Source organism: Phyllobates terribilis, unplaced genomic scaffold, assembly GCF_046119375.1.
Source record: "Phyllobates terribilis strain yellow unplaced genomic scaffold, ASM4611937v1 Scaffold_7__3_contigs__length_470593459, whole genome shotgun sequence".
Taxonomy (NCBI): Eukaryota; Metazoa; Chordata; class Amphibia; order Anura; family Dendrobatidae; genus Phyllobates; species Phyllobates terribilis.
The window spans coordinates 137,768,042-137,781,124 of NW_027362767.1; the positions used below are offsets into that span (position 1 = coordinate 137,768,042).

A 13,083-nucleotide genomic window follows, 5' to 3' on the forward strand; every position below is an offset into this window, starting at 1 on the left:
CGACACAAAAATTATAAAAATAAATTTTGTTAGAAAAACAACCTTATAATAATAAAAAGGTGAGAAAAAGACGATGTTTCCTCCGTTAGTGATTATAACATCCAGCCGAGGGTGTGGAGAAGGCACAGAACAGTCACCACTAGTGGGGGGACCCCCTGAGACGGGGGAACGCTGCCATTATAGGACCTCACAGGGGGCCCGGACTCCTAAATGGCAAGTCTTCCTATGTACGGGGCAGAAAAGGTTCAGGCATTGAAATTCAACATGTCCTTTTTTTCTCTCGGTATTTTCTGTCTGGTGAATCTTAAACATGAGATAGTCGGCTGGTCCCAATGAAATCGGCAGGTACTAATGTGTATGGGGGTCAAGAAAGCTTGAAAGTCAAGAACTACTTTACAAAAAGCTGCAATATTGGACTCTCACCACAAGATGGCGCCTAAAGTGCTAACAAATAGGTGTTCTGTATCTTTAAGCTGAGAAAGTGAATGGCCAGCTATGGTGGATACAGCCTCCTGCAGTATTTGTTATCTTTACACCCAACCCAGAAGGGGATGTAAGGATATATAATGGCCGTTCCTCTCCGTATTCAACATATCTATCCCAAAAATCCTTCTTAAAAAAAAAACGTTGCCACTTAAGCTCACATGCAAAAAAACCCCCATTTACTTATCCAAATCCCTAGTCCAGCCCCTCCACCAGGGGCCAATCCACCATTACTACACACAGCCTTCCTCCATAATTCCATTAAACTTCCCATGTTCCTGCTCTTGTTCCTCCGGCCATTTTTTTTGAGATGACCCACCAGTGAAGAAAATAACTTGACAAGCCCCCAATGTTATCAATACCCGGGACGAGCCCTCAATACATCATTTCTATACAAGATGTCGATCGGAGAATTCTCTAAGGAACGCTTATATACTCTGTGCTGCTGTTAATTTTCTTTTCTAGTCTCAAGCATCAGCCAAAAAACAAAACGCATGGCACCGAATCAGAGGTGGACTATAGAGCCACCATGGCTATTAGTACTGAGATGAACACTAGCTCTTCTTCTAAGTTCTTACGTCGGCCTTTAGGGTCAACGCTCCTTCACTTTGGCCTCGCAGGTGGTGTGATGGTGAAGAATGGAGTTGGCTCTTGGAGACCACAGCAAGGTGGCGGTGAAGAAACAGATGAGGACGACGTTTCCAAGGACTGAAGTGGCCACAACACCCAAGGTGCTGGCGAGCGAGTCGGCCTCAGAATGGGAACGGAGCCAGGCTTGGCGAGATGAGCGGTCGGAGAGGACGGCTTCCATCTGGAAGTGTGTGCCCAAAACAGCACAGACATGGAAGAGCTGGTGGCTGTGACCTACAAGAAGAAGAAACACCGAATTATTCCAATACCAAATGATTCCACTCATTCATCTCCCTAATATACACAATTTTTATACACCCCAAGGTCATATTTTACCAAAATAGTCAAAACGCCCGGGCGCCAGTCGTTCTGGGAGGTGAGAAGCAAAGAGGAATCCGGTCAGGAAGGCAAAAAAGAGATGATAAAGGTGGAGAGGGACGGCCTCGTTCCAGTTGCAATCTTCACCGAGACAGAACAGGAGCTGCGGGAAAGAGGGACACGAACCCATAGGGGGCGTGAGAACATGCATTATTCTCTGTCCCTAAAAGTTTCTAGGTCCCAGATGAGCCCCCAATGTCTCGGGATAGTAGATGATCCCCCAATGTCTCGGGATCCCAGATGAGCCCCCAATGTCTCGGGATCCCAGATGAGCCCCCAATGTCTCGGGATAGTAGATGAGCCCCCAATGTCTCGGGATCCCAGATGAGCCCCCAATGTCTCAGGATCCCAGATGAGCCACCAACGTCTCAGGATCATGGATGAGTTCCCAATGTCTCGGGATCCCAGATGAGCCCCCAATGTCTCGAGATCCCAGATGAGCCCCCCATGTCTCGGGATCCCAGATGAGCCCCCCATGTCTCGGGATCCCAGATGAGCCCCCAATGTCTCGGGATCCCAGATGAGCCCCCAATGTCTCGGGATCCCAGATGAGCCCCCAATGTCTCAGGATCATGGATGAGTCCCCAACGTCTCGGGATCTTAGATGAGTCCCCAACGTCTCGGGATCTTAGATGAGTCATCAATCTCTCAGTATCTTAGATAAGTCCCCAAGTCTCAGGATCCCAGATGAGCCACCAACGTCTCAGGATCATGGATGAGTTCCCAATGTCTCGGGATCCCAGATGAGCCCCCAATGTCTCGAGATCCCAGATGAGCCCCCCATGTCTCGGGATCCCAGATGAGCCCCCCATGTCTCGGGATCCCAGATGAGCCCCCAATGTCTCGGGATCCCAGATGAGCCCCCAATGTCTCGGGATCCCAGATGAGCCCCCAATGTCTCGGGATCCCAGATGAGCCCCCAATGTCTCGGGATCTCAGATGAGTCATCAATCTCTCAAGATCTTAGATAAGTCCCCAAGTCTTAGGATTGGGGGCCATTGTTGCTCCTAGTGGCAGGTCTAAGTACTGCACATATCTCCACAGAATATCTTACCCGATAAAACAGAGGAATGTTGTCAAAAGCGAAAGGGTGAACAAAGGCCGCTGTGCGGAGGAATTTACTGAGCGAGGGGCGATGAACCTCCAGAAATCTGCAATTGACAGAAAAAATGAGCTGTGAGACCACCCAGGAAAATATGACCTTGTCGGGAGACTTGATAGTAAGATCCTAAAGAGACGTGAACGTTACATGACCCCTACAATGGGGTGATAGGATGAAGGCAGTGACACAATGACCCATTATGATAGAAGCTGTCGTCCCACTGGACTGAGAGTATAATGGCAGGCGGGCTCTTCTCCGTACCGGGAGTAGCAGGACAGGCCGGTGCAGATGAAAGTGTTAAATGCAGCAATGGGGACGTAGTATCGGTGCAGGACGCCATTAATCCAGCGATCCGGCATCACATACGCTCCGTACGTAAAGGCACAACCTGTAGAAATCAGAGCAGTACGGTGAGACGCAATATCCGGGGTATTGGGCAAGACACCAGAGAAGTGGTGCTGTGCAGGACCCCGGTATATAAAGCTACAGCACAGCATACGCTCAGCACATAGAGCTACAGCACAGCATACGCTCAGCACATAGAGCTACAGCACAGCATTCACACAGTACAGAGAGCTACAGCACAGCATACGCTCAGCACAGAGAGCTACAGCACAGCATACGCTCAGTATATAGCGCTACAGCACAGCATACACTCAGACTATAGAGCTACAGCACAGCATACGCTCAGAATATAGAGCTACAGCACAGCATACGCTCAGCACATAGAGCTACAGCACAGCATACACACAGTACATAAAGCTACAGCACAGCATACGCTCAGCACATAGAGCTACAGCACAGCATACACACAGTACATAAAGCTACAGCACAGCATACGCTCAGCACATAGAGCTACAGCACAGCATACACACAGTACATAAAGCTACAGCACAGCATACGCTCAGCACAGAGAGCTACAGCACAGCATACGCTCAGTACATAGAGGGACAGCACAGCATACGCTCAGTATATAGAGCTACAGCACAGCATGCGCTCAGTATATAGAGCTACAGCACAGCATACACACAGTACATAAAGCTACAGCACAGCATACGCTCAGCACATAGAGCTACAGCACAGCATACGCTTAGTATATAGAGCTACAGCACAGCATACGCTCAGCACATAGAGCTACAGCACAGCATACGCTTAGTATATAGCGCTACAGCACAGCATACGCTCAGCACATAGAGCTACAGCACAGCATACACACAGTACATAAAGCTACAGCACAGCATACGCTCAGCACAGAGAGCTACAGCACAGCATGCGCTCAGTATATAGAGCTACAGCACAGCATACACACAGTACATAAAGCTGCAGCACAGCATACGCTCAGCACATAGAGCTACAGCACAGCAAACGCTTAGTATATAGAGCTACAGCACAGCATACGCTCAGCACATAGAGCTACAGCACAGCATACGCTCAGCACATAGAGCTACAGCACAGCATTCACACAGTACAGAGAGCTACAGCACAGCATACGCTCAGCACAGAGAGCTACAGCACAGCATACGCTCAGTACATAGAGGGACAGCACAGCATACACTCAGTATATAGAGCTACAGCACAGCATGCGCTCAGTACATAGAGCTACAGCACAGCATACACACAGTACATAAAGCTACAGCACAGCATACGCTCAGCACATAGAGCTACAGCACAGCATACGCTTAGTATATAGAGCTACAGCACAGCATACGCTCAGCACATAGAGCTACAGCACAGCATACGCTTAGTATATAGCGCTACAGCACAGCATACGCTCAGCACATAGAGCTACAGCACAGCATACACACAGTACATAAAGCTACAGCACAGCATACGCTCAGCACAGAGAGCTACAGCACAGCATGCGCTCAGTATATAGAGCTACAGCACAGCATACACACAGTACATAAAGCTGCAGCACAGCATACGCTCAGCACATAGAGCTACAGCACAGCATACACACAGTACATAAAGCTACAGCACAGCATACGCTCAGCACAGAGAGCTACAGCACAGCATATGCTCAGTATATAGCGCTACAGCACAACATACGCTCAGCACATAGAGCTACAGCACAGCATACGCTCAGCACATAGAGCTACAGCACAGCATACGCTCAGCACAGAGAACTACAGCACAGCATACGCTCAGTATATAGCGCTACAGCACAGCATACGCTCAGTATGTAGAGCTACAGCATTCGCTCAGAATATAGAGCTACAGCATTCGCTCAGAATATAGAGCTACAGCACAGCATACGCTCAGCACAGAGAGCTACAGCACAGCATACGCTCAGTATGTAGAGCTACAGCATTCGCTCAGAATATAGAGCTACAGCACAGCATACGCTCAGACTATAGAGGTACAGCACAGCATTCGCTCAGCACAGAGAGCTACAGCACAGCATATGCTCAACACAGAGCTACAGCACAACATACGCTCAGTATATAGAGTGACAGCATCCACTCAGAATATAGAGCTACAGCACAGCATCCGCTCAGAATATAGAGCTACAGCACAGCATACACTCAGAATATAGAGCTACAGTACAGCATACGCTCAGAATATAGAGCTACAGCACAGCATACGCTCAGCACAGAGAGCTACAGCACAGCATATGCTCAACACATAGAGCTACAGCACAACATACGCTCAGTATATAGAGCGACAGCATCCGCTCAGAATATAGAGCTACAGCACAGCATCTGCTCAGAATATAGAGCTACAGCACAGCATACGCTCAGAATATAGAGCTACAGCACAGCATACGCTCAGCACATAGAGCTACAGCACAGCATACGCTAAGGATATAGACCTACAGCACAGCAAATGCTCAGCATATAAAGCTACAGCACAGCATATGCTCAGCACATAGAGCTACAGCACAGCATACGCTCAGACTATAGAGCTACAGCACAGCATACGCTAAGGATATACAGCTACAGCACAGCATATGCTCAGCATATAAAGCTACAGCACAGCATACGCTCAGCACAGAGCTACAGCACAGCATACACTCAGCATATAGAGCTAAAGCACAGCATACGCTCAGTATATAGAGCTACAGCACAACATACGCTCGGAATATAGAGCTACAGCACAGCATACGCTCAGTATATAGAGCTACAGCACAGCATACGCTCAGCACACAGACCTACAGCACAACATACGCTCAGTATATAGAGCTACAGCATCCGCTCAGAATATAGAGCTACAGCACAGCATCCGCTCAGAATATAAAGCTACAGCACAGCATATGCTCAGTATATAGAGCTACAGCATTCGCTCAGAATATAGAGCTACAGCACAGCATCCGCTCAGAATATAGAGCTACAGCACAACATACACTCAGAATATAGAGCTACAGCACAGCATACGCTCAGAATATAGAGCTACAGCACAGCATACGCTCAGCACATAGAGCTAAAGCACAGCATACGCTAAGGATATACAGCTACAGCACAGCATATGCTCAGGATATAGAGCTACAGCACATCATACACTCAGACTATAGAGCTACAGCACAGCATACGCTCAGAATATAGAGCTACAGCACAGCATACGCTCAGAATATAGAGCTACAGCACAGCATACGCTCAGAATATAGAGCTACAGCATACGCTCAGAATATAGAGCTACAGCAAATGCTCAGAATATAGAGCTACAGCACAGCATCCGCTCAGATTATAGAGCTACAGCACAGCAAACGCTCAGAATATAGAGCTACAGCACAGCATATGCTCAGCATATAGAGCTAAAGCACAGCATATGCTCAGTATATAGAACTACAGCATATGCTCAGCATATAGAGCTGCAGTACAGCATGCGCTCAGCATATAGAGCTACAGCATACGCTCAGTATATAGAACTACAGCATACGCTCAGCATATAGAGCTACAGCACAGCATACGCTCAGTATATAGAACTACAGCATACGCTCAGCATATAGAGCTACAGCACAGCATACGCTCAGCATATAGAGGTATAGCACAACATATGCTCAGTATACAGAGCTACAGCACAGCATACGCTCAGTATATAGAGGTACAGGACAGCATATGCTCAGTATATAGCGGTACAGCAGAGCATACGCTCAGACTACAGAGCTACAGCACAGCATACGCTCAGACTATAGAGCTACAGCACAGCATACGCTCAGACTATAGAGCTACAGCACAGCATACGCTCGGTATACAGAGCTACAGCACAGCATACGCTCAGTTTATAGAGCAACAGCACACCAGACGCTCAGTATATAGAGGTACAGCACAGCATACGCTCAGTATATAGCACTACAGCACAGCATACGTGCAGTATATAGAGCTACAGCACAGAATACACTCAGAATATAGAGCTACAGCACAGCATATGCTCAGTATAAAGAGCTACAGCACAAGCTCAGTATATAGCGGTACAGCACAGCATACGCTCAGTATACAGCGGTACAGCACAGCATACGCTCAGTATATAGAGCTACAGCACACCAGACGCTCAGTATATAGAGCTACAGCACACCAGACGCTCAGTATATAGAGGTACAGCACAGCATATGCTCAGACTATAGAGCTACAGCACAGCATACGCTCAGACTATAGAGCTACAGCACAGCATACGCTCAACACATAGAGCTACAGCACAGCATACACTCAGAATATAGAGCTACAGCACAGCATACGCTCAGAATATAGAGCTACAGCACAGCATACGCTCAGCACATAGAGCTACAGCACAGCATACACACAGTACATAAAGCTACAGCACAGCATACGCTCAGCACATAGAGCTACAGCACAGCATACACAGTACATAAAGCTACAGCACAGCATACGCTCAGCACAGAGAGCTACAGCACAGCATACACACAGTACATAAAGCTACAGCACAGCATACGCTCAGCACAGAGAGCTACAGCACAGCATGCGCTCAGTATATAGAGCTACAGCACAGCATACACACAGTACATAAAGCTACAGCACAGCATACGCTCAGCACATAAAGCTACAGCACAGCATACGCTCAGCACATAGAGCTACAGCACAGCATACGCTTAGTATATAGAGCTACAGCACAGCATACGCTCAGCACATAGAGCTACAGCACAGCATACGCTTAGTATATAGAGCTACAGCACAGCATACGCTCAGCACATAGAGCTACAGCACAGCATACACACAGTACATAGAGCTACAGCACAGCATACGCTCAGCACATAGAGCTACAGCACAGCATACACACAGTACATAAAGCTACAGCACAGCATACGCTCAACACAGAGAGCTACAGCACAGCATGCGCTCAGTATATAGAGCTACAGCACAGCATACACACAGTACATAAAGCTGCAGCACAGCATACGCTCAGCACATAGAGCTACAGCACAGCATACACTTAGTATAAAGAGCTACAGCACAGCATACGCTCAGCACAGAGCTACAGCACAGCATACGCTTAGTATATAGAGCTACAGCACAGCATACGCTCAGCACATAGAGCTACAGCACAGCATACACACAGTACATAAAGGTACAGCACAGCATACGCTCAGCACACAAAGCTACAGCACAGCATACGCTCAGCACAGAGAGCTACAGCACAGCATATGCTCAGTATATAGCGCTACAGCACAACATACGCTCAGCACATAGAGCTACAGCACAGCATACGCTCAGCACATAGAGCTACAGCACAGCATACGCTCAGCACAGAGCTACAGCACAGCATACGCTCAGCACAGAGAACTACAGCACAGCATACGCTCAGTATATAGCGCTACAGCACAGCATACGCTCAGTATGTAGAGCTACAGCATTCGCTCAGAATATAGAGCTACAGCATTCGCTCAGAATATAGAGCTACAGCACAGCATACGCTCAGCACAGAGAGCTACAGCACAGCATACGCTCAGAATATAGAGCTACAGCGCAGCATACGCTCAGAATATAGAGCTACAGCACAGCATACGCTCAGCACATAGAGCTACAGCACAGCATACACACAGTACATAAAGCTACAGCACAGCATACGCTCAGCACATAGAGCTACAGCACAGCATACACAGTACATAAAGCTACAGCACAGCATACGCTCAGCAGATAGAGCTACAGCACAGCATACACACAGTACATAAAGCTACAGCACAGCATACGCTCAGCACAGAGAGCTACAGCACAGCATGCGCTCAGTATATAGAGCTACAGCACAGCATACACACAGTACATAAAGCTACAGCACAGCATACGCTCAGCACATAAAGCTACAGCACAGCATACGCTCAGCACATAGAGCTACAGCACAGCATACGCTTAGTATATAGAGCTACAGCACAGCATACACACAGTACATAAAGCTGCAGCACAGCATACACTCAGCACATAGAGCTACAGCACAGCATACGCTTAGTATAAAGAGCTACAGCACAGCATACGCTCAGCACAGAGCTACAGCACAGCATACGCTTAGTATATAGAGCTACAGCACAGCATACGCTCAGCACATAGAGCTACAGCACAGCATACACACAGTACATAAAGGTACAGCACAGCATACGCTCAGCACACAAAGCTACAGCACAGCATACGCTCAGCACAGAGAGCTACAGCACAGCATATGCTCAGTATATAGCGCTACAGCACAACATACGCTCAGCACATAGAGCTACAGCACAGCATACGCTCAGCACATAGAGCTACAGCACAGCATACGCTCAGCACAGAGCTACAGCACAGCATACGCTCAGCACAGAGAACTACAGCACAGCATACGCTCAGTATATAGCGCTACAGCACAGCATACGCTCAGTATGTAGAGCTACAGCATTCGCTCAGAATATAGAGCTACAGCATTCGCTCAGAATATAGAGCTACAGCACAGCATACGCTCAGCACAGAGAGCTACAGCACAGCATACGCTCAGTATATAGCGCTACAGCACAGCATACGCTCAGTATGTAGAGCTACAGCATTCGCTCAGAATATAGAGCTACAGCACAGCATACGCTCAGACTATAGAGGTACAGCACAGCATTCGCTCAGCACAGAGAGCTACAGCACAGCATATGCTCAACACATAGAGCTACAACACAACATACGCTCAGTATATAGAGTGACAGCATCCACTCAGAATATAGAGCTACAGCACAGCATCCGCTCAGAATATAGAGCTACAGCACAGCATACACTCAGAATATAGAGCTACAGTACAGCATACGCTCAGAATATAGAGCTACAGCACAGCATACGCTCAGCACAGAGAGCTACAGCACAGCATATGCTCAACACAGAGAGCTACAGCACAAAATACGCTCAGTGTATAGAGCGACAGCATCCGCTCAGAATATAGAGCTACAGCACAGCATCTACTCAGAATATAGAGCTACAGCACAGCATACGCTCAGAATATAGAGCTACAGCACAGCATACGCTCAGCACATAGAGCTACAGCACAGCATACGCTAAGGATATAGACCTACAGCACAGCAAATGCTCAGCATATAAAGCTACAGCACAACATATGCTCAGCACATAGAGCTACAGCACAGCATACGCTCAGACTATAGAGCTACAGCACAGCATACGCTAAGGATATACAGCTACAGCACAGCATATGCTCAGCATATAAAGCTACAGCACAGCATACACTCAGCATATAGAGCTACAGCACAGCATACACTCAGCATATAGAGCTACAGCACAGCATACGCTCAGTATATAGAGCTACAGTACAACATACGCTCGGAATATAGAGCTACAGCACAGCATACGCTCAGTATATAGAGCTACAGCACAGCATACGCTCAGCACATAGAGCTACAGCACAACATACGCTCAGCACATAGAGCTACAGCACAACATACGCTCAGTATATAGAGCTACAGCATCCGCTCAGAATATAGAGCTACAGCACAGCATCCGCTCAGAATATAAAGCTACAGCACAACATATGCTCAGTATATAGAGCTACAGCATTCGCTCAGAATATAGAGCTACAGCACAGCATCCGCTCAGAATATAGAGCTACAGCACAACATACACTCAGAATATAGAGCTACAGCACAGCATCGGCTCAGAATATAGAGCTACAGCACAACATACACTCAGAATATAGAGCTACAGCACAGCATACGCTCAGAATATAGAGCTAAAGCACAGCATACGCTAAGGATATACAGCTACAGCACAGCATATGCTCAGGATATAGAGCTACAGCACATCATACGCTCAGACTATAGAGCTACAGCACAGCATACGCTCAGAATATAGAGCTACAGCACAGCATACGCTCAGAATATAGAGCTACAGCACAGCATACGCTCAGAATATAGAGCTACAGCACAGCATACGCTCAGAATATAGAGCTACAGCATACGCTCAGAATATAGAGCTACAGCAAATGCTCAGAATATAGAGCTACAGCACAGCATCCGCTCAGATTATAGAGCTACAGCACAGCAAACGCTCAGAATATAGAGCTACAGCACAGCATACGCTCAGAATATACAGCTACAGCACAGCATATGCTTAGCATATAGAGCTAAAGCACAGCATATGCTCAGTATATAGAACTAGAGCATATGCTCAGCATATAGAGCTGCAGTACAGCATGCGCTCAGCATATAGCGCTACAGCATACGCTCAGTATATAGAACTACAGCATACGCTCAGCATATAGAGCTACAGCACAGCATACGCTCAGTATATAGAACTACAGCATACGCTCAGCATATAGAGCTACAGCACAGCATACGCTCAGCATATAGAGGTATAGCACAACATATGCTCAGTATACAGAGCTACAGCACAGCATACGCTCAGTATATAGAGGTACAGGACAGCATACGCTCAGTATATAGCGGTACAGCAGAGCATACGCTCAGACTACAGAGCTACAGCACAGCATACGCTCAGACTATAGAGCTATAGCACAGCATACGCTCAGACTATAGAGCTACAGCACAGCATACGCTCAGTATACAGAGCTACAGCACAGCATACGCTCAGATTATAGAGCAACAGCACACCAGACGCTCAGTATATAGAGGTACAGCACAGCATACGCTCAGTATAAAGAGCTACAGCACAAGCTCAGTATATAGCGGTACAGCACAGCATACGCTCAGTATACAGCGGTACAGCAGAGCATATGCTCAGACTATAGAGCTACAGCACAGCATACGCTCAGTATATAGAGCTACAGCACAGCATACGCTCAGTTTATAGAGCTACAGCACACCAGACGCTCAGTATATAGAGGTACAGCACAGCATATGCTCAGACTATAGAGCTACAGCACAGCATACGCTCAGACTATAGAGCTACAGCACAGCATACGCTCAGCACATAGAGCTACAGCACAGAATACGCTCAGCACAGAGAACTACAGCACAACATGCGCTCAGTATATAACGGTACAGCACAGCATACGCTCAGTATATAGAGGTACAGCACAGCATACGCTCAGTATATAGAGGTACAGCACAGCATGCGCTCAGTATATAGAGCTACAGCATACGCTCAGTATATAGAGCTACAGCATGCGCTCAGTATATAGAGCTACAGCATGCGCTCAGTATATAGAGCTACAGCATACGCTCAGTATATAGAGCTACAGCACACGCTCAGTATATAGAGCTACAGCACACGCTCAGTATATAGAGCTACAGCACACGCTCAGTATATAGAGCTACAGCACACGCTCAGTATATAGAGCTACAGCACACGCTCAGTATATAGCGCTACAGCACAGCATACGCTCAGTATATAGCGCTACAGCACAGCATACGCTCAGTATATAGCGCTACAGCACAGCACGCGCTCAGTATATAGCGCTACAGCACAGCACACGCTCAGTATATAGCGCTACAGCACAGCATACGCTCAGTATATAGCGCTACAGCACAGCATGCGCTCAGTATATAGCGCTACAGCACAGCATACGCTCAGTATATAGCGCTACAGCACAGCATACACTCAGTATATAGAGGTACAGCACAGCATATGCTCAGTATATAGCGGTACAGCACAGCATGCGCTCAGTATATAGCGGTACAGCACAGCATACGATCAGTATATAGCGGTAAAGCACAGCATACGTTCAGTATATATAGCTACAGCATACGCTCAGTATATAGAGCTACAGCATGAGCTCAGTATATAGAGCTACAGCATACGCTCAGTATATAGAGCTACAGCATACGCTCAGTATATAGAGCTACAGTATACGATCAGTATATAGAGCTACAGCACACGTTCAGTATATAGAGCTACAGCACACGCTCAGTATTTAGAGCTACAGCATACACTCAGTATATAGCGCTATAGCACAGCATACGCTCAGTATATAGCGCTACAGCACAGCATACGCTCAGTATATAGCGCTACAGCACAGCATACGATCAGTATATAGAGGTACAGCACAGCATGCGCTCAGTATATAGTGGTACAGCACAGCATACGCTCAGTATATAGCGGTACAGCACAGCATACGCTCAGTATATA

The 13,083-nt window shown here is 47.3% G+C and overlaps 1 protein-coding gene across 2 annotated transcripts in view; it reads right to left on the reverse strand.

The window, feature by feature from the left end:
- Positions 1-402: 402 nt before the first annotated feature.
- Positions 403-13,083, reverse strand: part of PAQR6 (progestin and adipoQ receptor family member 6) — a 74,198-nt gene continuing 61,517 nt past the window's right edge. For both annotated transcript variants that reach the window (XM_073639284.1, XM_073639285.1), the window contains 4 exons: positions 2,855-2,981; positions 2,546-2,642; positions 1,450-1,594; positions 403-1,347 (listed from right to left, as the gene is read on the reverse strand). In XM_073639284.1, the coding sequence (XP_073495385.1) occupies positions 1,076-1,347; positions 1,450-1,594; positions 2,546-2,642; positions 2,855-2,981 (641 nt within the window). In that variant the 3' untranslated portion in view covers positions 403-1,075. The remainder of the gene's footprint in view (positions 1,348-1,449; positions 1,595-2,545; positions 2,643-2,854; positions 2,982-13,083) is intronic.